The sequence below is a fragment of the Ranitomeya imitator genome, chromosome 3 (genome assembly GCF_032444005.1).
Source record: "Ranitomeya imitator isolate aRanImi1 chromosome 3, aRanImi1.pri, whole genome shotgun sequence".
Lineage (NCBI taxonomy): Eukaryota > Metazoa > Chordata > Amphibia > Anura > Dendrobatidae > Ranitomeya > Ranitomeya imitator.
In genome coordinates, this window is record NC_091284.1 from 10193719 (window position 1) to 10220961 (window position 27243).

The 27243-nt window shown below is 43.8% G+C and overlaps 1 protein-coding gene across 1 annotated transcript in view; it reads left to right on the forward strand.

Annotated features, from left to right (window-relative positions):
• LOC138672468 (3 beta-hydroxysteroid dehydrogenase/Delta 5-->4-isomerase-like) overlaps positions 1–15228 on the forward strand; it is an 83436-nt gene extending 68208 nt beyond the window's left edge. Inside the window, exon 3 of the mRNA XM_069760457.1 lies at positions 14265–15228. Coding sequence (XP_069616558.1) covers positions 14265–15073 — 809 coding nt within the window. The 3' untranslated portion in view covers positions 15074–15228. The remainder of the gene's footprint in view (positions 1–14264) is intronic.
• Positions 15229–27243: the final 12015 nt, after the last annotated feature.

A 27243-nucleotide genomic window follows, 5' to 3' on the forward strand; every position in this document is an offset into this window, starting at 1 on the left:
CAATATAGAAGTGTCAGGAGGACTGATCAATACAGAAGTGTCAGGAGGACTGATCAATATAGAATGTCAGGAGGACTGATCAATATAGAAGTGTCAGGAGGACTGATCAATATAGAAGTGTCAGGAGGATTTATCAATATAGAGGTGTCAGGAGGACTGATCAATATAGAGGTGTCAGGAGGACTGATCAATATAGAAGTATCAGGAGGACTGATCAATATAGAAGTGTCAGGAGGACTGATCAATACAGAAGTGTCAGGAGGAATGATCAATATAGAAGTGTCAGGAGGACTGATCAATATAGAAGTGTCAGGAGGATTTATCAATATAGAGGTGTCAGGAGGACTGATCAATATAGAAGTATCAGGAGGACTGATCAATATAGAAGTGTCAGGAGGACTGATCAATATAGAAGTGTCAGGAGGATTTATCAATATAGAGGTGTCAGGAGGACTGATCAATATAGAGGTGTCAGGAGGACTGATCAATATAGAAGTATCAGGAGGACTGATCAATATAGAAGTGTCAGGAGGACTGATCAATATAGAAGTGTCAGGAGGACTGATCAATATAGAAGTGTCAGGAGGACTGATCAATATAGAGGTATCAGGAGGACTGATCAATATAGAAGTGTCAGGAGGACTGATCAATATAGAGGTATCAGGAGGACTGATCAATATAGAAGTGTCAGGAGGACTGATCAATATAGAAGTGTCAGGAGGACTGATCAATATAGAAGTGTCAGGAGGATTTATCAATATAGAGGTGTCAGGAGGACTGATCAATATAGAAGTATCAGGAGGACTGATCAATATAGAAGTGTCAGGAGGACTGATCAATATAGAAGTGTCAGGAGGACTGATCAATATAGAAGTGTCAGGAGGACTGATCAATATAGAAGTATCAGGAGGACTGATCAATATAGAAGTGTCAGGAGGACTGATCAATACAGAAGTGTCAGGAGGACTGATCAATATAGAGGTATCAGGAGGACTGATCAATATAGAAGTGTCAGGAGGACTGATCAATATTGAAGTGTCAGGAGGACTGATCAATATAGAAGTGTCAGGAGGACTGATCAATATAGAGGTGTCAGGAGGACTGATCAATATAGAAGTGTCAGGAGGACTGATCAATATTGAAGTGTCAGGAGGACTGATCAATATAGAAGTGTCAGGAGGACTGATCAATATAGAAGTGTCAGGAGGACTGATCAATATAGAGGTATCAGGAGGACTGTTCAATATAGAAGTGTCAGGAGGACTGATCAATACAGAAGTGTGAGGAGGACTGATCAATATAGAAGTGTCAGGAGGACTGATCAATATAGAAGTGTCAGGAGGACTGATCAATATAGAAGTGTCAGGAGGACTGATTAATATAGGAGTGTCAGGAGGACTGATCAATATAGAAGTGTCAGGAGGACTGATCATATAGAAGTGTCAGGAGGACTGATCAATATAGAGGTATCAGGAGGACTGATCAATATAGAGGTATCAGGAGGACTGATCAATATAGAGGTATCAGGAGGACTGATCAATATAGAAGTGTCAGGAGGACTGATCAATATAGAGGTATCAGGAGGACTGATCAATATAGAAGTGTCAGGAAGACTGATCAATATAGAAGTGTCAGGAGGACTAATCAATATAGAAGTGTCAGGAGGACTGATCAATATTGAAGTGTCAGGAGGACAGATCAATATAGAGGTATCAGGAGGACTGATCAATATAGAAGTGTCAGGAGGACTGATCAATATTGAAGTGTCAGGAGGACTGATCAATATAGAAGTGTCAGGAGGACTGATCAATATAGAAGTGTCAGGAGGACTGTTCAATATAGAAGTGTCAGGAGGACTGATCAATATAGAAGTGTCAGGAGGACTGATCAATATAGAAGTGTCAGGAGGACTGATCAATATTGAAGTGTCAGGAGGACTGATCAATATAGAAGTGTCAGGAGGACTGATCAATATAGAGGTATCAGGAGGACTGATCAATATAGAAGTGTCAGGAGGACTGATCAATATAGAGGTATCAGGAGGACTGTTCAATATAGAAGTGTCAGGAGGACTGATCAATATAGAAGTGTCAGGAGGACTGATCAATATAGAAGTGTCAGGAGGACTGATCAATATAGAAGTGTCAGGAGGACTGATCAATATTGAAGTGTCAGGAGGACTGATCAATATAGAAGTGTCAGGAGGACTGATCAATATAGAAGTGTCAGGAGGACTGATCAATATAGAGGTATCAGGAGGACTGATCAATATAGAATGTCAGGAGGACTGATCAATATAGAGGTATCAGGAGGACTGATCAATATAGAAGTGTCAGGAGGACTGATCAATATAGAGGTATCAGGAGGACTGATCAATATAGAAGTGTCAGGAGGACTGATCAATATAGAAGTGTCAGGAAGACTGATCAATATAGAAGTGTCAGGAGGACTAATCAATATAGAAGTGTCAGGAGGACTGATCAATATTGAAGTGTCAGGAGGACAGATCAATATAGAAGTGTCAGGAGGACTGATCAATATAGAAGTGTCAGGAGGACTGATCAATATTGAAGTGTCAGGAGGACTGATCAATATAGAAGTGTCAGGAGGACTGATCAATATAGAAGTGTCAGGAGGACTGATCAATATAGAAGTGTCAGGAGGACTGATCAATATTGAAGTGTCAGGAGGACTGATCAATATAGAAGTGTCAGGAAAACTGTCAGGAGGACTGATCAATATAGAGGTATCAGGAGGACTGATCAATATAGAAGTGTCAGGACTGATCAATATAGTGTTGGCGCTATATAAATAAAAATTATTATTATTATTATTATTATATAGAAGTGTCAGGAGGACTGATCAATATAGAAGTGTCAGGAGGACTGATCAATATAGAGGTATCAGGAGGACTGATCAATATAGAAGTGTCAGGAGGACTGATCAATATAGAAGTGTCAGGAGGACTGATCAATATAGAGGTATCAGGAGGACTGATCAATATAGAAGTGTCAGGAGGACTGATCAATATAGAATGTCAGGAGGACTGATCAATATAGAGGTATCAGGAGGACTGATCAATATAGAAGTGTCAGGAGGACTGATCAATATAGAGGTATCAGGAGGACTGATCAATATAGAAGTGTCAGGAGGACTGATCAATATAGAAGTGTCAGGAGGACTGATCAATATAGAGGTATCAGGAGGACTGATCAATATAGAAGTGTCAGGAGGACTGATCAATATAGAAGTGTCAGGAGGACTGATCAATATAGAAGTGTCAGGAGGACTGATCAATATTGAAGTGTCAGGAGGACTGATCAATATTGAAGTGTCAGGAGGACTGTCAGGAGGACTGATCAATATAGAGGCATCAGGAGGACTGATCAATATAGAAGTGTCAGGAGGACTGATCAATATAGAAGTGTCAGGAGGACTGATCAATATAGAAGTGTCAGGAGGACTGATCAATATAGAGGTATCAGGAGGACTGATCAATATAGAAGTGTCAGGAGGACTGATCAATATAGAAGTGTCAGGAGGACTGATCAATATAGAGGTATCAGGAGGACTGATCAATATAGAAGTGTCAGGAGGACTGATCAATATAGAATGTCAGGAGGACTGATCAATATAGAGGTATCAGGAGGACTGATCAATATAGAAGTGTCAGGAGGACTGATCAATATAGAGGTATCAGGAGGACTGATCAATATAGAAGTGTCAGGAGGACTGATCAATATAGAAGTGTCTGGAGGACTGATCAATATAGAAGTGTCAGGAGGACTGATCAATATAGAAGTGTCAGGAGGACTGATCAATATAGAAGTGTCAGGAGGACTGATCAATATAGAAGTGACAGGAGGACTGATCAATATAGAAGTGTCAGGAGGACTGATCAATATAGAAGTGTCAGGAGGACTGATCAATATAGAGGTATCAGGAGGACTGTTCAATATAGAATGTCCGGAGGACTGATCAATATAGAGGTATCAGGAGGACTGATCAATATAGAAGTGTCAGGAGGACTGATCAATATAGAGGTATCAGGAGGACTGATCAATATAGAAGTGTCAGGAGGACTGATCAATATAGAGGTATCAGGAGGACTGATCAATATTGAAGTGTCAGGAGGACTGATCAATATTGAAGTGTCAGGAGGACTGATCAATATAGAAGTGTCAGGAGGACTGATCAATATAGAAGTGTCAGGAGGACTTATCAATATAGAAGTGTCAGGAGGACTGATCAATATTGAAGTGTCAGGAGGACTGATCAATATAGAAGTGTCAGGAGGACTGATCAATATAGAAGTGTCAGGAGGACTGATCAATATAGAAGTGTCAGGAGGACTGATCAATATTGAAGTGTCAGGAGGACTGATCAATATAGAAGTGTCAGGAGGACTGATCAATATAGAGGTATCAGGAGGACTGATCAATATAGAAGTGTCAGGAGGACTGATCAATATAGAAGTGTCAGGAGGACTGATCAATATAGAGGTATCAGGAGGACTGATCAATATAGAAGTGTCAGGAGGACTGATCAATACAGAAGTGTCAGGAGGACTGATCAATACAGAAGTGGCGGCCTCGACCAATCAGAGTCGTGGGATTTCTTCGTCGATGCTGTGCCGGTCTCTGATTGGTCGAGGCCTGGCGGCCTCGACCAATCAGAGAGCCGGGATTTCCAGGACAGACAGACAGACAGACAGACAGACAGACAGAAAGACAGACAGACGGAGAAACTCTTAGGCAATTATATATATAGATAATACTGCTCCTATGTACAAGAATATAACTACTATAATACTGCTCCTATCTACAAGAATATAACTACTATAATACTGTCCCTATGTACAACAATATAACTACTATAATACTGCCCCTATGTACAAGAATATAACTACTATAATACTGCTCCTATGTACAAGAATATAACTACTATAATACTGCCCCTTTGTCCAAGAATATAACTACTATAATACTGCTCCTATATACAAGAATATAACTACTATAATACTGCTCCTATGTACAAGAATATAACTGCTATAATACTGCTCCTATGTACAAGAATATAACTACTATAATACTGCTCATATGTACATGAATATAACTACTATAATACTGCCCCTATGTACAATAATATAACTACTATAATACTGCCCCCTATGTACAAAAATATAACTACTATAATACTGCTACTATGTACAAGAATATAACTACTATAATACTGCCCCCTATGTACAAGAGTATAACTATTATAATACTGCTCCTATGTACAAGAATATAACTACTATAATACTGCCCCTATGTACAAAAATATAACTACTATAATACTGCCCCTATGTACAAGAATATAACTACTATAATACTGCTCCTATGTACAAGAATATAACTACTATAATACTGCCCCCTATGTACAAGAGTATAACTATTATAATACTGCTCCTATGTACAAGAATATAACTATTATAATACTGCCCCTATGTACAAGAATATAACTACTATAATACTGCCCCTATGTACAAGAATATAACTACTATAATACTGTCCCTATGTACAAGAATATAACTACTATAATACTGCTCCAATGTACAATAATATAACTGCTATAATACTGCCCCTATGTACAAGAATATAACTACTATAATACTGTCCCTATGTACAAGAAGATAACTACTATAATACTGTCCCTATGTACAAGAATATAACTACTATAATACTGCTCCAATGTACAAAAATATAACTACTATAATACTGCCCCTATGTACAAGAATATAACTACTATAATACTGTCCCTATGTACAAGAATATAACTACTATAATACTGCTCCAATGTACAAGAATATAACTACTATAATACTGCTCCAATGTACAAGAATATAACTACTATAATACTGCTCCAATGTACAAGAATATAACTACTATAATACTGCTCCTATGTACAAGAATATAACTACTATAATACTGCCCCTATGTACAGGAATATAATTACTATAATACTGCTCCAGTGTACAAGAATATAACTACTATAATACTGCTCCTATGTACAAGAATATAACTACTATAATACTGCTACTATGTACAAGAATATAACTACTATAATACTGCCCCCTATGTACAAGAGTATAACTATTGTAATACTGCTCCTATGTACAAGAATATAACTACTATAATACTGCCCCTATGTACAAGAATATAACTACTATAATACTGCCCCTATGTACAAGAATATAACTACTATAATACTGTCCCTATGTACAAGAATATAACTACTATAATACTGCTCCAATGTACAAGAATATAACTACTATAATACTGCCCCTATGTACAAGAATATAACTACTATAATACTGCCCCTATGTACAGGAATATAATTACTATAATACTGCTCCAGTGCACAAGAATATAACTACTATAATACTGCTCCTATATACAAGAATATAACTACTATAATACTGCTACTATGTACAAGAATATAACTACTATAATACTGCCCCCTATGTACAAGAGTATAACTATTATAATACTGCTCCTATGTACAAGAATATAACTACTATAATACTGCCCCTATGTACAAAAATATAACTACTATAATACTGCCCATATGTACAAGAATATAACTGCTATAATACTGCCCCTATGTACAAGAATATAACTACTATAATACTGTCCCTATGTACAAGAATATAACTACTATAATACTGTCCCTATGTACAAGAATATAACTACTATAATACTGCTCCAATGTACAAAAATATAACTACTATAATACTGCCCCTATGTACAAGAATATAACTACTATAATACTGTCCCTATGTACAAGAATATAACTACTATAATACTGCTCCAATGTACAAGAATATAACTACTATAATACTGCTCCTATGTACAAGAATATAACTACTATAATACTGCCCCTATGTACAGGAATATAATTACTATAATACTGCTCCAGTGTACAAGAATATAACTACTATAATACTGCTCCTATGTACAAGAATATAACTACTATAATACTGCTACTATGTACAAGAATATAACTACTATAATACTGCCCCCTATGTACAAGAGTATAACTATTATAATACTGCTCCTATGTACAAGAATATAACTACTATAATACTGCCCCTATGTACAAGAATATAACTACTATAATACTGCCCCTATGTACAAGAATATAACTACTATAATACTGTCCCTATGTACAAGAATATAACTACTATAATACTGCTCCAATGTACAAGAATATAACTACTATAATACTGCCCCTATGTACAAGAATATAACTACTATAATACTGCCCCTATACAGGAATATAATTACTATAATACTGCTCCAGTGTACAAGAATATAACTACTATAATACTGCTCCTATGTACAAGAATATAACTACTATAATACTGCTACTATGTACAAGAATATAACTACTATAATACTGCCCCCTATGTACAAGAGTATAACTATTATAATACTGCTCCTATGTACAAGAATATAACTACTATAATACTGCCCCTATGTACAAAAATATAACTACTATAATACTGCCCCTATGTACAAGAATATAACTACTATAATACTGTCCCTATGTACAAGAATATAACTACTATAATACTGCTCCAATGTACAAGAATATAACTACTATAATACTGCCCCTATGTACAAGAATATAACTACTATAATACTGCTCCAATGTACAAGAATATAACTCCTATAATACTGCCCCCTATGTACAAGAATATAACTACTATAATACTGCCCCTATGTACAGGAATATAATTACTATAATACTGCTCCAGTGTACAAGAATATAACTACTATAATACTGCCCCTATGTACAAGAATATAACTACTATAATACTGTCCCTATGTACAAGAATATAACTACTATAATACTGCTCCTATGTACAAGAATATAACTACTATAATACTGCCCCTATGTACAACAATATAACTACTATAATACTGCCCCTATGTACAACAATATAACGACTATAATACTGCTCCTATGTCCAAGAATATAACTACTATAATACTGCTCCTATGTACAAGAATATAATTACTATAATACTGCCCCTATGTACAAGAATATAACTACTATAATACTGCTCCTATGTACAAGAATATAACTACTATAATACTGCTCCTATGTACAAGAATATAACTACTATAATACTGCTCCTATCTACAAGAATATAACTACTATAATACTGTCCCTATGTACAACAATATAACTACTATAATACTGCCCCTATGTACAAGAATATAACTACTATAATACTGCTCCTATGTACATGAATATAACTACAATAATACTTCCCCTTTGTCCAAGAATATAACTACTATAATACTGCTCCTATATACAAGAATATAACTACTATAATACTGCTCCTATGTACAAGAATATAACTGCTATAATACTGCTCCTATGTACAAGAATATAACTACTATAATACTGCTCATATGTACATGAATATAACTACTATAATACTGTCCCTATGTACAACAATATAACTACTATAATACTGCCCCTATCTACAAGAATATAGCTACTATAATACTGCCCCTTTGTCCAAGAATATAACTACTATAATACTGCTCCTATATACAAGAATATAACTACTATAATACTGCTCCTATGTACAAGAATATAACTGCTATAATACTGCTCCTATGTACAAGAATATAACTACTATAATACTGCTCATATGTACAAGAATATAACTACTATAATACTGCCCCTTTGTCCAAGAATATAACTACTATAATACTGCTCCTATATACAAGAATATAACTACTATAATATTGCTCCTATGTACAAGAATATAACTGCTATAATACTGCTCCTATGTACAAGAATATAACTACTATAATACTGCTCCTATGTACAAGAATATAACTACTATAATATTGCTCCTATGTACAAGAATATAACTACTATAATCCTGCTCCTATGTACAAGAATATAACTGCTATAATACTGCTCCTATGTACAAGAATATAACTACTATAATCCTGCTCCTATGTACAAGAATATAACTACTATAATCCTGCTCCTATGTACAAGAATATAACTACTATAATACTGCTCCTATGTACAAGAATATAACTACTATAATCCTGCTCCTATGTACAAGAATATAACTACTATAATCCTGCTCCTATGTACATGAATATAACTACTATAATATTGCTCCTATGTACAAGAATATCACTACTATAATCCTGCTCCTATGTACAAGAATATAACTGCTATAATACTGCTCCTATGTACAAGAATATAACTACTATAATCCTGCTCCTATGTACAAGAATATAACTACTATAATCCTGCTCCTATGTACAAGAATATAACTACTATAATACTGCTCCTATGTACAAGAATATAACTACTATAATCCTGCTCCTATGTACAAGAATATAACTACTATAATCCTGCTCCTATGTACAAGAATATAACTACTATAATACTGCTCCTATGTACAAGAATATAACTACTATAATACTGCTCCTATGTACAAGAATATAACTACTATAATACTGCTCCTATGTACAAGAATATAACTACTATAATACTGCTCCTATGTACAAGAATATAACTACTATAATACTGCCCCTATGTACAAGAATATAACTACTATAATACTGCCCCTATGTACAAGAATATAACTACTATAATACTGCCCCTATGTACAAGAATATAACTACTATAATACTGCTCCTATGTACAAGAATATAACTACTATAACACTGCTCCTATGTACAAGAATATAACTACTATAATACTGCTCCTATCTACAAGAATATAACTACTATAATACTGTCCCTATGTACAACAATATAACTACTATAATACTGCCCCTATGTACAAGAATATAACTACTATAATACTGCTCCTATGTACAAGAATATAACTACTATAATACTGCCCCTTTGTCCAAGAATATAACTACTATAATACTGCTCCTATATACAAGAATATAACTACTATAATACTGCTCCTATGTACAAGAATATAACTGCTATAATACTGCTCCTATGTACAAGAATATAACTACTATAATACTGCTCATATGTACATGAATATAACTACTATAATACTGTCCCTATGTACAACAATATAACTACTATAATACTGCCCCTATGTACAAGAATATAACTACTATAATACTGCCCCTATGTACAAAAATATAACTACTATAATACTGCCCCTATGTACAAGAATATAACTACTATAATACTGTCCCTATGTACAAGAATATAACTACTATAATACTGCTCCAATGTACAAGAATATAACTACTATAATACTGCCCCTATGTACAAGAATATAACTACTATAATACTGCTCCAATGTACAAGAATATAACTCCTATAATACTGCCCCCTATGTACAAGAATATAACTACTATAATACTGCCCCTATGTACAGGAATATAATTACTATAATACTGCTCCAGTGTACAAGAATATAACTACTATAATACTGCCCCTATGTACAAGAATATAACTACTATAATACTGTCCCTATGTACAAGAATATAACTACTATAATACTGCTCCTATGTACAAGAATATAACTACTATAATACTGCCCCTATGTACAACAATATAACTACTATAATACTGCCCCTATGTACAACAATATAACGACTATAATACTGCTCCTATGTCCAAGAATATAACTACTATAATACTGCTCCTATGTACAAGAATATAATTACTATAATACTGCCCCTATGTACAAGAATATAACTACTATAATACTGCTCCTATGTACAAGAATATAACTACTATAATACTGCTCCTATGTACAAGAATATAACTACTATAATACTGCTCCTATGTACAAGAATATAACTACTATAATACTGCTCCAATGTACAAGAATATAACTACTATAATACTGCTCCTATGTACAAGAATATAACTACTATAATACTGCTCCTATGTACAAGAATATAGCTACTATAATACTGCTCCTATCTACAAGAATATAACTACTATAATACTGTCCCTATGTACAACAATATAACTACTATAATACTGCCCCTATGTACAAGAATATAACTACTATAATACTGCTCCTATGTACAAGAATATAACTACAATAATACTTCCCCTTTGTCCAAGAATATAACTACTATAATACTGCTCCTATATACAAGAATATAACTACTATAATACTGCTCCTATGTACAAGAATATAACTGCTATAATACTGCTCCTATGTACAAGAATATAACTACTATAATACTGCTCATATGTACATGAATATAACTACTATAATACTGTCCCTATGTACAACAATATAACTACTATAATACTGCCCCTATCTACAAGAATATAGCTACTATAATACTGCCCCTTTGTCCAAGAATATAACTACTATAATACTGCTCCTATATACAAGAATATAACTACTATAATACTGCTCCTATGTACAAGAATATAACTGCTATAATACTGCTCCTATGTACAAGAATATAACTACTATAATACTGCTCATATGTACAAGAATATAACTACTATAATACTGCCCCTTTGTCCAAGAATATAACTACTATAATACTGCTCCTATATACAAGAATATAACTACTATAATATTGCTCCTATGTACAAGAATATAACTGCTATAATACTGCTCCTATGTACAAGAATATAACTACTATAATACTGCTCCTATGTACAAGAATATAACTACTATAATATTGCTCCTATGTACAAGAATATAACTACTATAATCCTGCTCCTATGTACAAGAATATAACTGCTATAATACTGCTCCTATGTACAAGAATATAACTACTATAATCCTGCTCCTATGTACAAGAATATAACTACTATAATCCTGCTCCTATGTACAAGAATATAACTACTATAATACTGCTCCTATGTACAAGAATATAACTACTATAATCCTGCTCCTATGTACAAGAATATAACTACTATAATCCTGCTCCTATGTACATGAATATAACTACTATAATATTGCTCCTATGTACAAGAATATCACTACTATAATCCTGCTCCTATGTACAAGAATATAACTGCTATAATACTGCTCCTATGTACAAGAATATAACTACTATAATCCTGCTCCTATGTACAAGAATATAACTACTATAATCCTGCTCCTATGTACAAGAATATAACTACTATAATACTGCTCCTATGTACAAGAATATAACTACTATAATCCTGCTCCTATGTACAAGAATATAACTACTATAATCCTGCTCCTATGTACAAGAATATAACTACTATAATACTGCTCCTATGTACAAGAATATAACTACTATAATACTGCTCCTATGTACAAGAATATAACTACTATAATACTGCTCCTATGTACAAGAATATAACTACTATAATACTGCTCCTATGTACAAGAATATAACTACTATAATACTGCCCCTATGTACAAGAATATAACTACTATAATACTGCCCCTATGTACAAGAATATAACTACTATAATACTGCCCCTATGTACAAGAATATAACTACTATAATACTGCTCCTATGTACAAGAATATAACTACTATAACACTGCTCCTATGTACAAGAATATAACTACTATAATACTGCTCCTATCTACAAGAATATAACTACTATAATACTGTCCCTATGTACAACAATATAACTACTATAATACTGCCCCTATGTACAAGAATATAACTACTATAATACTGCTCCTATGTACAAGAATATAACTACTATAATACTGCCCCTTTGTCCAAGAATATAACTACTATAATACTGCTCCTATATACAAGAATATAACTACTATAATACTGCTCCTATGTACAAGAATATAACTGCTATAATACTGCTCCTATGTACAAGAATATAACTACTATAATACTGCTCATATGTACATGAATATAACTACTATAATACTGTCCCTATGTACAACAATATAACTACTATAATACTGCCCCTATGTACAAGAATATAACTACTATAATACTGCCCCTTTGTCCAAGAATATACCTACTATAATACTGCTCCTATATACAAGAATATAACTACTATAATACTGCTCCTATGTACAAGAATATAACTGCTATAATACTGCTCCTATGTACAAGAATATAACTACTATAATACTGCTCATATGTACAAGAATATAACTACTATAATACTGCCCCTTTGTCCAAGAATATAACTACTATAATACTGCTCCTATATACAAGAATATAACTACTATAATATTGCTCCTATGTACAAGAATATAACTGCTATAATACTGCTCCTATGTACAAGAATATAACTACTATAATCCTGCTCCTATGTACAAGAATATAACTACTATAATATTGCTCCTATGTACAAGAATATAACTACTATAATCCTGCTCCTATGTACAAGAATATAACTGCTATAATACTGCTCCTATGTACAAGAATATAACTGCTATAATACTGCTCCTATGTACAAGAATATAACTCCTATAATACTGCTCCTATGTACAAGAATATAACTACTATAATCCTGCTCCTATGTACAAGAATATAACTACTATAATACTGCTCCTATGTACAAGAATATAACTACTATAATCCTGCTCCTATGTACAAGAATATAACTACTATAATCCTGCTCCTATGTACAAGAATATAACTACTATAATACTGCTCCTATGTACAAGAATATAACTACTATAATACTGCTCCTATGTACATGAATATAACTACTATAATACTGCTCCTATGTACAAGAATATAACTACTATAATACTGCTCCTATGTACAAGAATATAACTACTATAATACTGCCCCTATGTACAAGAATATAACTACTATAATACTGCCCCTATGTACAAGAATATAACTACTATAATACTGCCCCTATGTACAAGAATATAACTACTATAATACTGCCCCTATGTACAAGAATATAACTACTATAATACTGCCCCTATGTTCAGGAATATAACTACTATAATACTGCCCCTATGTACAAGAATATAACTACTATAATACTGCCCCTATGTTCAGGAATATAACTACTATAATACTGCCCCTATGTACAAGAATATAACTACTATAATACTGCCCCTATGTACAAGAATATAACTACTATAATACTGCCCCTATGTACAAGAATATAACTGCTATAATACTGCCTCTTTCGTGTTTCTCTTGTTTTTACTTGTTCTTTCTCTTTTTTCCCTTTCTCTCTTTTTCTCTCTTTCTTTCATATCTTTTCTTCCTCTGTTTTTCTGTTTTTTACTCTCTTTTTTTTTGTCCTGTTTCAGGCACCCAGCGCCTCTTGGAGTGTTGCGTGCAGAGCAACGTGCGGTATTTTATATACACCAGCAGTATGGAGGTTGTGGGGCCAAACACAAGTGGGGTCCCCATAGTGAATGGACACGAGGAGCTGGAGTATGAGAGTACACTGGGGTTCTGCTATGGAGAAAGTAAGAAGCAGGCGGAGCGGGCCGTGCTGCGGGCCAGTGGTCGTGATCTCCACAATGGAGGGTCCCTGATCACCTGCTCACTGCGGCCCACCTATATATTTGGTGAAGGGTCCCAATTTCTCCAGCTGCACCTGGACCAGGCACTCCAGAATGGGGGCATCTTTCACCGAATCTCTAAGAAAGAAGCGTTGGCCAATCCAGTCTACGTGGGGAACGTGGCGTGGGCCCATGTTATGGCAGCTCGGGCAATGAAGGACCCAGACACAGCCAAGAAGATGGCAGGAAATGTCTACTACGTCTGCGATGACACCCCCCACATGAGCTACTCAGACCTGAACCATGCTCTGGGCCGGGAGCTGGGCCTGGGGGTGGAGGGTCAGCTGGCCATGCCCTATCCACTGCTCTACTTTGTGGCCTCATTGATGGAGTTGGCCAGTTTTCTGCTTCGTCCTTTCTTCAGATTTGTGCCACCGTTCACCAGGCACCTGCTGATCCTACTGAACACCACCTTCACCTTCTCCTACAAGAAAGCGCACATGGATCTGGGATACAAGCCGCGCTACAGCTGGGAGGTGGCCAGAAGGCTGACCTCCACATGGATGGCCTCCGTAGTGCGCCAACGCAAGGAGGAGCTCAAAATAAAGTAGAAAGCAGAATTTGAGCTGGAGATGTTCCTCGTGGGTGGGATATGACCTCCAGACCCTCCCCCGAGGAAGCTGCTGGTGTTTGTAGACAGGAGGCAGTGCTTAGTTATCTGCTTTTATCACAATTGCTCTTCATAATAAAGTAAAGTAAACATCAGCTTTGTGTCGTCTTTGTCATTAGGTCTCTCTGTATCTGGGAAAGCTCCGTGGTCTCCCACCCAGGGTCCGTGGTCTCCCACCCAGGGTCCGTGGTCTACCACCCAGGGTCCAGCGTCTCCCACCCAGGGTCCGTGGTCTCCCACCCAGGGTCCGTGGTCTCCCACCCAGGGTCCAGCGTCTCCCACCCAGGGTCCGTGGTCTCCCACCCAGGGTCCGTGGTCTCCCACCCAGGGTCCGTGGTCTCCCACCCAGGTTCCGTGGTCTCCCACCCAGGTTCCGTGGTCTCCCACCCAGGGTTCGGCGTCTCCAGAACTAATGGTGATCTTTCTATGAAGTAAATATCTGCAACTTACCAATTTTTGTACCAATTTCCCACAAATTGCAAAATCTCTACTTGTTTCGCTGGAGTGTATATCAATCTGTCCTGGTGCTCGGCTCATTACAGGTGCTCGGCTCGTTACTGGTGCTCGGCTCATTACAGGTGCTCGGCTCATTACTTGTGCTCGGCTCATTACAGGTGCGCGGCTCATTACAGGTGCGCGGCTCATTACATGTGCTCAGCTCGTTACTGGTGCTCAGCTCGTTACTGGTGCGCGGCTCATTACAGGTGCGCGGCTCATTATAGGTGCGCGGCTCGTTACTGGTGCTCGGCTCATTACAGGTGCTCGGCTCATTACAGGTGCATGGCTCGTTACTGGTGCTCGGCTCATTACAGGTGCGTGGCTCATTACAGGTGCATGGCTCGTTACTGGTGCTCGGCTCATTACAGGTGCGTGGCTCGTTACAGGTGCTCGGCTCGTTATAGGTGCTCGGCTCGTTACAGGTGCTCGGCTCATTATAGGTGCGCGGCTCATTACAGGTGCGCGGCTCATTACAGGTGCGTGGCTCATTACAGGTGCATGGCTCGTTACTGGTGCTCGGCTCATTACAGGTGCGTGGCTCGTTACAGGTGCTCGGCTCGTTATAGGTGCTTGGCTCGTTACAGGTGCTCGGCTCATTATAGGTGCGCGGCTCATTACAGGTGCGCGGCTCATTACAGGTGCTCGGCTCATTACAGGTGCTCGGCTCATTACAGGTGCGCGGCTCATTACAGGTGCGCGGCTCATTACAGGTGCTCGGCTCGTTACTGGTGCTCGGCTCATTACAGGTGCGTGGCTCATTACAGGTGCATGGCTCGTTACTGGTGCTCGGCTCATTACAGGTGCGTGGCTCGTTACAGGTGCTCGGCTCGTTATAGGTGCTCGGCTCGTTACAGGTGCTCGGCTCATTATAGGTGCGTGCCTTGTTACAGGTGCTCGGCTCGTTACTGGTGCTCGGCTCATTACAGGTGCTCGGCTCATTACAGGTGCTCGGCTCATTACAGGTGCGCGGCTCATTACAGGTGTGTGGCTCATTACAGGTGCTCGGCTCGTTATAGGTGCTCGGCTCGTTACAGGTGCTCGGCTCATTATAGGTGCGTGCCTTGTTACAGGTGCACGGCTCGTTACAGATGCTCGGCTCGTTACAGGTGCTCGGCTCATTATAGGTGCTCGGCTCATTACTGGTGCTCGGCTCATTACAGGTTCATGGCTTATTACAGGTGCTCGGCTCGTTACAGATGCTCGGCTCGTTACAGGTGCTCGGCTCATTATAGGTGCTCGGCTCATTACTGGTGCTCGGCTCATTACAGGTTCATGGCTTATTACAGGTGCGCGGCTCGTTACTGGTGCTCGGCTCGTTACAGGTGCTCGGCTCGTTACAGGTGCTTGGCTCATTTCAGGTACTCGGCTCATTTCAGGTGCTTGGCTCATTTCAGGTGCTCGGCTCGTTACAGGTGCTCGGCTCATTACAGGCGCACGGCTCATTACATGTGCTCGGCTTATAACAGATGCTCGGATCATTACAAGTGCGCGGCTCATTACAAGGTGCGCGGCTAGTTACAGGTGCTCGGCTAATTACAGGTGCTCGGCTAATTACAGGTGCGCGGCTCATTACAGTTGCTCATTACAGGTGCGCGGCTCATTACAGGTGCGCGGCTAGTTACAGGTGCTCGGCTAATTACAGGTGCTCGGCTAATTACAGGTGTGCGGCTCACTACAGGTGCTCGGCTCGTTACAGGGGCTCGGCTCGTTACAGGTGCTCAGCTTATTACAGGTGCGCGGCTCATTATAGGTGCGTGGCTCACTACAGGTGAGCGGCTCACTACAGGTGCTTGGCTCGTTACAGGTGCTCAGCTCGTTACAGGTGCTCGGCTCGTTACAGGTGCTCGGCTCGCTACAGGTGCTCGGCTCGTTACAGGTGCTCGGCTCATTACAGGTGCGCGGCTCATTACAGGTGCTCGGCTCGTTAAAGGTGTGCGGCTCATTACAGGTGCATGGCTCGTTACAGGTGCTCAGCTCGTTACAGGTGCTCGGCTGATTACTGATGCACGGCACGTTTCAGGTGCGCGGCTCATTACAGGTGCGCTGCTCATTACAGGTGCTCGGCTCATTACAGGTGCTCAGCTTATTACAGGTGCTCGGCTCATTACAGGTGCTCGGCTCATTACAGGTGCTCGGCTCATTACAGGTGCTCGGCTCATTACAGGTACGTGGCTCATTACAGGTGCTCGGCTCATTACAGGTGCTCGGCTCATTACAGGTGCTCGGCTCATTACAGGTGCGTGGCTCATTACAGGTGCTCGGCTCATTACAGGTGCTCGGCTCATTACAGGTGCGCGGCTCATTACAGGCGCTCGGCTCATTACAGGTGCGCGGCTCATTACAGGTGCTCGGCTCATTACTGGTGCACGGCTCGTTACAGGTGCTCGGCTCGTTACAGGTGTGTGGCTCGTTACTGGTGCTCGGCTCATTATAGGTGCTCGGCTCATTACAGGTGCTCGGCTCATTACAGGTGCATGGCTCGTTACAGGTGCGCGGCTCATTACTGGTGCTCGGCTCATTACAGGTGCGCGGCTCCTTACATGTGCGCGGCTCATTACAGGTGCTCGGCTCATTACAGGTGCATGGCTCGTTACAGGTGCTCGGCTCATTACAGGTGCTCGGCTCATTACAGGTGCACGGCTCGTTACAGGTGCTCGGCTCATTACAGCTGTGTGGCTCGTTACTGGTGCTCGGCTCATTATAGGTGCTCGGCTCATTACAGGTGCTCGGCTCATTACAGGTGCTCGGCTCATTATAGGTGCTCGGCTCATTATAGGTGCTCGGCTCATTATAGGTGCTCGGCTCATTACAGGTGCTCGGCTCATTACTGGTGCTCGGCTCATTATAGGTGCTCAGCTCATTACAGGTGCGCGGCTCATTACAGGTGTGCGGCTCATTACAGGTGCTCGGCTCATTACAGGTGCACGGCTCATTACAGGTGCTTGGCTCATTACAGGTGTGTGGCTCGTTACTGGTGCTCGGCTCATTATAGGTGCTCTGCTCATTACAGGTGCGCGGCTCATTACAGGTGCTCGGCTCATTACAGGTGCACGGCTGGTTACAGGTGCTCGGCTCATTACAGGTGCTCGGCTCATTACAGGTGCACGGCTCGTTACAGGTGCTCGGCTCATTACAGGTGTGTGGCTCGTTACTGGTGCTCGGCTCATTATAGGTGCTCGGCTCATTACTGGTGCTCGGCTCATTACAGGTGTGTGGCTCGTTACTGGTGCTCGGCTCATTATAGGTGCTCGGCTCATTACAGGTGCTCGGCTCATTACTGGTGCTCGGCTCATTATAGGTGCTCGGCTCATTACAGGTGCGCGGCTCATTACAGGTGTGCGGCTCATTACAAGTGCTCGGCTCATTACAGGTGCGCGGCTCATTACAGGTGCTCGGCTCATTACAGGTGTGTGGCTCGTTACTGGTGCTCGGCTCATTATAGGTGTGTGGCTCGTTACTGGTGCTCGGCTCATTACAGGTGCTCGGCTCATTATAGGTACTCGGCTCATTACAGGTGCTCGGCTCATTACAGGTGCGCGGCTCGTTACAGGTGCGCGGCTCATTACTGGTGCTCGGCTCATTACAGGTGCACGGCTCATTACAGGTGCTCGGCTCATTACTGGTGCTCGGCTCATTATAGGTGCTCGGCTCATTACAGGTGCACGGCTCGTTACAGGTGCTCGACTCATTACAGGTGTATGGCTCGTTACTGGTGCTCGGCTCATTATAGGTGTGTGGCTCGTTACTGGTGCTCGGCTCATTATAGGTGCTCGGCTCGTTACAGGTGCTCGGCTCATTACAGGTGTGTGGCTCGTTACTGGTGCTCGGCTCATTATAGGTGCTCGGCTCATTACAGGTGCTCGGCTCATTACAGGTGCTCGGCTCATTATAGGTGCTCGGCTCATTATAGGTGCTCGGCTCATTACAGGTGTGTGGCTCGTTACTGGTGCTCGGCTCATTATAGGTGCTCGGCTCATTACAGGTGCTCGGCTCATTACTGGTGCTCGGCTCATTACAGGTGTGTGGCTCGTTACTGGTGCTCGGCTCATTATAGGTGCTCGGCTCATTACAGGTGCTCGGCTCATTACTGGTGCTCGGCTCATTGTAGGTGCTCGGCTCATTACAGGTGCGCGGCTCATTACAGGTGCTCGGCTCATTACAGGTGTGTGGCTCGTTACTGGTGCTTGGCTCATTATAGGTGCTCGGCTCGTTACAGGTGCTCGGCTCATTACAGGTGTGTGGCTCGTTACTGGTGCTCGGCCCATTATAGGTGCTCGGCTCATTACAGGTGCTCGGCTCATTACAGGTGCTCAGCTCATTATAGGTGCTCGGCTCATTATAGGTGATCGGCTCATTACAGGTGTGTGGCTCGTTACTGGTGCTCGGCTCATTATAGGTGCTCGGCTCATTACAGGTGCTCGGCTCATTACTGGTGCTCGGCTCATTACAGGTGTGTGGCTCGTTACTGGTGCTCGGCTCATTATAGGTGCTCGGCTCATTACAGGTGTGCGGCTCATTACAGGTGCTCGGCTCATTACAGGTGCGCGGCTCATTACAGGTGCTCGGCTCATTACAGGTGTGTGGCTCGTTACTGGTGCTCGGCTCATTATAGGTGCTCGGCTCATTACAGGTGCGCGGCTCATTACAGATGCTCGGCTCATTACAGGTGCACGGCTCGTTACAGGTGCTCGACTCATTACAGGTGCTCGGCTCATTACAGGTGCACGGCTCGTTACAGGTGCTCGGCTCATTACAGGTGTGTGGCTCGTTACTGGTGCTCGGCTCATTATAGGTGCTCGGCTCATTACAGGTGCTCGGCTCATTACAGGTGCTCGGCTCATTATAGGTGCGCGGCTCGTTACTGGTGCTCGGCTCATTACAGGTGCTCGGCTCATTACAGGTGCATGGCTCGTTACTGGTGCTCGGCTCATTACAGGTGCGTGGCTCATTACAGGTGCATGGCTCGTTACTGGTGCTCGGCTCATTACAGGTGCGTGGCTCGTTACAGGTGCTCGGCTCGTTATAGGTGCTCGGCTCGTTACAGGTGCTCGGCTCATTATAGGTGCGTGCCTTGTTACAGGTGCTCGGCTCGTTACTGGTGCTCGGCTCATTACAGGTGCTCGGCTCATTACAGGTGCTCGGCTCATTACAGGTGCGCGGCTCATTACAGGTGTGTGGCTCATTACAGGTGCTCGGCTCGTTATAGGTGCTCGGCTCGTTACAGGTGCTCGGCTCATTATAGGTGCGTGCCTTGTTACAGGTGCACGGCTCGTTACAGATGCTCGGCTCGTTACAGGTGCTCGGCTCATTATAGGTGCTCGGCTCATTACTGGTGCTCGGCTCATTACAGGTTCATGGCTTATTACAGGTGCTCGGCTCGTTACAGATGCTCGGCTCGTTACAGGTGCTCGGCTCATTATAGGTGCTCGGCTCATTACTGGTGCTCGGCTCATTACAGGTTCATGGCTTATTACAGGTGCGCGGCTCGTTACTGGTGCTCGGCTCGTTACAGGTGCTCGGCTCGTTACAGGTGCTTGGCTCATTTCAGGTACTCGGCTCATTTCAGGTGCTTGGCTCATTTCAGGTGCTCGGCTCATTACAGGTGCTCGGCTCATTACAGGCGCACGGCTCATTACATGTGCTCGGCTTATAACAGATGCTCGGATCATTACAAGTGCGCGGCTCATTACAAGGTGCGCGGCTAGTTACAGGTGCTCGGCTAATTACAGGTGCTCGGCTAATTACAGGTGCGCGGCTCATTACAGTTGCTCATTACAGGTGCGCGGCTCATTACAGGTGCGCGGCTAGTTACAGGTGCTCGGCTAATTACAGGTGCTCGGCTAATTACAGGTGTGCGGCTCACTACAGGTGCTCGGCTCGTTACAGGTGCTCGGCTCCTTTCAGGTGCTCGGCTCGTTACAGGGGCTCGGCTCGTTACAGGTGCTCAGCTTATTACAGGTGCGCGGCTCATTATAGGTGCGTGGCTCACTACAGGTGAGCGGCTCACTACAGGTGCTTGGCTCGTTACAGGTGCTCAGCTCGTTACAGGTGCTCGGCTCGTTACAGGTGCTCGGCTCGCTACAGGTGCTCGGCTCGTTACAGGTGCTCGGCTCATTACAGGTGCGCGGCTCATTACAGGTGCTCGGCTCGTTAAAGGTGTGCGGCTCATTACAGGTGCATGGCTCGTTACAGGTGCTCAGCTCGTTACAGGTGCTCGGCTGATTACTGATGCACGGCACGTTTCAGGTGCGCGGCTCATTACAGGTGCGCTGCTCATTACAGGTGCTCGGCTCATTACAGGTGCTCAGCTTATTACAGGTGCTCGGCTCATTACAGGTGCTCGGCTCATTACAGGTGCTCGGCTCATTACAGGTGCTCGGCTCATTACAGGTGCGTGGCTCATTACAGGTGCTCGGCTCATTACAGGTGCTCGGCTCATTACAGGTGCTCGGCTCATTACAGGTGCGTGGCTCATTACAGGTGCTCGGCTCATTACAGGTGCTCGGCTCATTACAGGTGCGCGGCTCATTACAGGCGCTCGGCTCATTACAGGTGCGCGGCTCATTACAGGTGCTCGGCTCATTACTGGTGCACGGCTCGTTACAGGTGCTCGGCTCGTTACAGGTGTGTGGCTCGTTACTGGTGCTCGGCTCATTATAGGTGCTCGGCTCATTACAGGTGCTCGGCTCATTACAGGTGCATGGCTCGTTACAGGTGCGCGGCTCATTACTGGTGCTCGGCTCATTACAGGTGCGCGGCTCCTTACATGTGCGCGGCTCATTACAGGTGCTCGGCTCATTACAGGTGCATGGCTCGTTACAGGTGCTCGGCTCATTACAGGTGCTCGGCTCATTACAGGTGCACGGCTCGTTACAGGTGCTCGGCTCATTACAGCTGTGTGGCTCGTTACTGGTGCTCGGCTCATTATAGGTGCTCGGCTCATTACAGGTGCTCGGCTCATTACAGGTGCTCGGCTCATTATAGGTGCTCGGCTCATTATAGGTGCTCGGCTCATTATAGGTGCTCGGCTCATTACAGGTGCTCGGCTCATTACTGGTGCTCGGCTCATTATAGGTGCTCAGCTCATTACAGGTGCGCGGCTCATTACAGGTGTGCGGCTCATTACAGGTGCTCGGCTCATTACAGGTGCACGGCTCATTACAGGTGCTTGGCTCATTACAGGTGTGTGGCTCGTTACTGGTGCTCGGCTCATTATAGGTGCTCTGCTCATTACAGGTGCGCGGCTCATTACAGGTGCTCGGCTCATTACAGGTGCACGGCTCGTTACAGGTGCTCGGCTCATTACAGGTGCTCGGCTCATTACAGGTGCACGGCTCGTTACAGGTGCTCGGCTCATTACAGGTGTGTGGCTCGTTACTGGTGCTCGGCTCATTATAGGTGCTCGGCTCATTACAGGTGCTCGGCTCATTACAGGTGCTCGGCTCATTATAGGTGCTCGGCTCATTATAGGTGCTCGGCTCATTACAGGTGTGTGGCTCATTACTGGTGCTCGGCTCATTATAGGTGCTCGGCTCATTACTGGTGCTCGGCTCATTACAGGTGTGTGGCTCGTTACTGGTGCTCGGCTCATTATAGGTGCTCGGCTCATTACAGGTGCTCGGCTCATTACTGGTGCTCGGCTCATTATAGGTGCTCGGCTCATTACAGGTGCGCGGCTCATTACAGGTGTGCGGCTCATTACAGGTGCTCGGCTCATTACAGGTGCGCGGCTCATTACAGGTGCTCGGCTCATTACAGGTGTGTGGCTCGTTACTGGTGCTCGGCTCATTATAGGTGTGTGGCTCGTTACTGGTGCTCGGCTCATTACAGGTGCTCGGCTCATTATAGGTACTCGGCTCATTACAGGTGCTCGGCTCATTACAGGTGCGCGGCTCGTTACAGGTGCGCGGCTCATTACTGGTGCTCGGCTCATTACAGGTGCACGGCTCATTACAGGTGCTCGGCTCATTACTGGTGCTCGGCTCATTATAGGTGCTCGGCTCATTACAGGTGCACGGCTCGTTACAGGTGCTCGACTCATTACAGGTGTATGGCTCGTTACTGGTGCTCGGCTCATTATAGGTGTGTGGCTCGTTACTGGTGCTCGGCTCATTATAGGTGCTCGGCTCGTTACAGGTGCTCGGCTCATTACAGGTGTGTGGCTCGTTACTGGTGCTCGGCTCATTATAGGTGCTCGGCTCATTACAGGTGCTCGGCTCATTACAGGTGCTCGGCTCATTATAGGTGCTCGGCTCATTATAGGTGCTCGGCTCATTACAGGTGTGTGGCTCGTTACTGGTGCTCGGCTCATTATAGGTGCTCGGCTCATTACAGGTGCTCGGCTCATTACTATTGCTCGGCTCATTACAGGTGTGTGGCTCGTTACTGGTGCTCGGCTCATTATAGGTGCTCGGCTCATTACAGGTGCTCGGCTCATTACTGGTGCTCGGCTCATTGTAGGTGCTCGGCTCATTACAGGTGCGCGGCTCATTACAGGTGCTCGGCTCATTACAGGTGTGTGGCTCGTTACTGGTGCTCGGCTCATTATAGGTGCTCGGCTCGTTACAGGTGCTCGGCTCATTACAGGTGTGTGGCTCGTTACTGGTGCTCGGCCCATTATAGGTGCTCGGCTCATTACAGGTGCTCGGCTCATTACAGGTGCTCGGCTCATTATAGGTGCTCGGCTCATTATAGGTGATCGGCTCATTACAGGTGTGTGGCTCGTTACTGGTGCTCGGCTCATTATAGGTGCTCGGCTCATTACAGGTGCTCGGCTCATTACTGGTGCTCGGCTCATTACAGGTGTGTGGCTCGTTACTGGTGCTCGGCTCATTATAGGTGCTCGGCTCATTACAGGTGTGCGGCTCATTACAGGTGCTCGGCTCATTACAGGTGCGCGGCTCATTACAGGTGCTCGGCTCATTACAGGTGTGTGGCTCGTTACTGGTGCTCGGCTCATTATAGGTGCTCGGCTCATTACAGGTGCACGGCTCATTACAGATGCTCGGCTCATTACAGGTGCACGGCTCGTTACAGGTGCTCGACTCATTACAGGTGCTCGGCTCATTACAGGTGCACGGCTCGTTACAGGTGCTCGGCTCATTACAGGTGTGTGGCTCGTTACTGGTGCTCGGCTCATTATAGGTGCTCGGCTCATTACAGGTGCTCGGCTCATTACAGGTGCTCGGCTCATTATAGGTGCTCGGCTCATTATAGGTGCTCGGCTCATTACAGGTGTGTGGCTCGTTACTGGTGCTCGGCTCATTATAGGTGCTCGGCTCATTACAGGTGCTCGGCTCATTACTGGTGCTCGGCTCATTACAGGTGCTCGGCTCATTACAGGTGCGCGGCTCATTACAGGTGTGCGGCTCATTACAGGTGCTCGGCTCATTACAGGTGCGCGGCTCATTACAGGTGCTCGGCTCATTACAGGTGTGTGGCTCGTTACTGGTGCTCGGCTCATTATAGGTGCTCGGCTCATTACAGGTGCTCGGCTCATTACAGGTGCGCGGCTCGTTACAGGTGCTCGGCTCATTACAGGTGCTCGGCTCATTATAGGTACTCGGCTCATTACAGGTGCTCGGCTCATTACAGGTGCGCGGCTCGTTACAGGTGCGCGGCCCATTACTGGTGCTCGGCTCATTACAGGTGCGCGGTTCATTACAGGTGCTCGGCTCATTACAGGTGCTCGGCTCATTACAGGTGTATGGCTCGTTACTGGTGCTCGGCTCATTATAGGTGTGTGGCTCGTTACTGGTGCTCGGCTCATTATAGGTGCTCGGCTCGTTACAGGTGCTCGGCTCATTACAGGTGTGTGGCTCGTTACTGGTGCTCGGCTCATTATAGGTGCTCGGCTCATTACAGGTGCTCTGCTCATTACAGGTGTGTGGCTCGTTACTGGTGCTCGGCTTATTATAGGTGCTCGGCTCATTACAGGTGCTCGGCTCATTACAGGTGCTCGGCTCATTACAGGTGTGTGGCTCGTTACTGGTGCTCGGCTCATTATAGGTGCTCGGCTCATTACAGGTGCTCGGCTCGTTACTGGTGCTCGGCTCATTATAGGTGCTCGGCTCATTACAGGTGCTCGGCTCATTACAGGTGTGTGGCTCGTTACTGGTGCTCGGCTCATTATAGGTGCTCGGCTCATTACAGGTGCTCGGCTCATTACTGGTGCTCGGCTCATTATAGGTGCTCTGCTCATTACAGGTGCGCGGCTCATTACAGGTGTGCGGCTCATTACAGGTGCTCGGCTCATTAAAGGTGCGCGGCTCATTACAGGTGCTCGGCTCATTACAGGTGTGTGGCTCGTTACTGGTGCTCGGCTCATTATAGGTGCTCGGCTCATTACAGGTGCTCGGCTCATTACAGGTGCGCGGCTCGTTACAGGTGCTCGGCTCATTATAGGTACTCGGCTCATTACAGGTGCTCGGCTCATTACAGGTGCGCGGCTCGTTACAGGTGCTCGGCTCATTACAGGTGCGCGGCTCATTGCAGGTGCTCGGCTCATTACAGGTGCTCTGCTCATTACAGGTGTATGGCTCTTTACTGGTGCTCGGCTCATTATAGGTGTGTGGCTCGTTACTGGTGCTCGGCTCATTATAGGTGCTCGGCTCGTTACAGGTGCTCGGCTCATTACAGGTGTGTGGCTCGTTACTGGTGCTCGGCTCATTATAGGTGCTCGGCTCATTACAGGTGCTCGGCTCATTACAGGTGTGTGGCTCGTTACTGGTGCTCGGCTTATTATAGGTGCTCGGCTCATTACAGGTGCTCGGCTCATTACAGGTGCTCGGCTCATTACAGGTGTGTGGCTCGTTACTGGTGCTCGGCTCATTACAGGTGCTCGGCTCATTACAGGTGCTCGGCTCATTACAGGTGTGTGGCTCGTTACTGGTGCTCGGCTTATTATAGGTGCTCGGCTCATTACAGGTGCTCGGCTCATTACAGGTGCTCGGCTCATTACAGGTGTGTGGCTCGTTACTGGTGCTCGGCTCATTATAGGTGCTCGGCTCATTACAGGTGCTCGGCTCATTACAGGTGTGTGGCTCGTTAGTGGTGCTCGGCTCATTATAGGTGCTCGGCTCATTACAGGTGCTCGGCTCATTACAGGTGCTCGGCTCATTACAGGTGTGTGGCTCGTTACAGGTGCTCGGCTCATTACAGGTGCTCGGCTCATTACAGGTGCTCGGCTCATTACAGGTGCTCGGCTCATTACAGGTGCACGGCTAGTTACAGGTGCTCGGCTCATTACAGGTGCTCGGCTCATTACAGGTGCTCGGCTCATTACAGGTGCTCGTCTCATTACTGATGCTCGGCTCGTTACTGGTGCTCGTCTCGTTACAGATGTGGCGCTGTGATCAGAGCACTCTGCATCCATCACACAATCAGGACAGATTCACCCACTGGCAGTGAAGAATTATGGCTGCCATTTACAGACTGGAAGCAGAGATCTTAAAACTGAGTAGAAATGACGCTGAAAGTGTAAAGATAAATGACAGAACTTTCCTTATACAAAGATCCTGGAAAGAAGCGGCAACATGGAGGAGCCCTGTAAGCAACAGTGCAAGATGTAACAAGGGAAGGCTTAATGAGGAACGGCCGCACCCGCCCGAATAT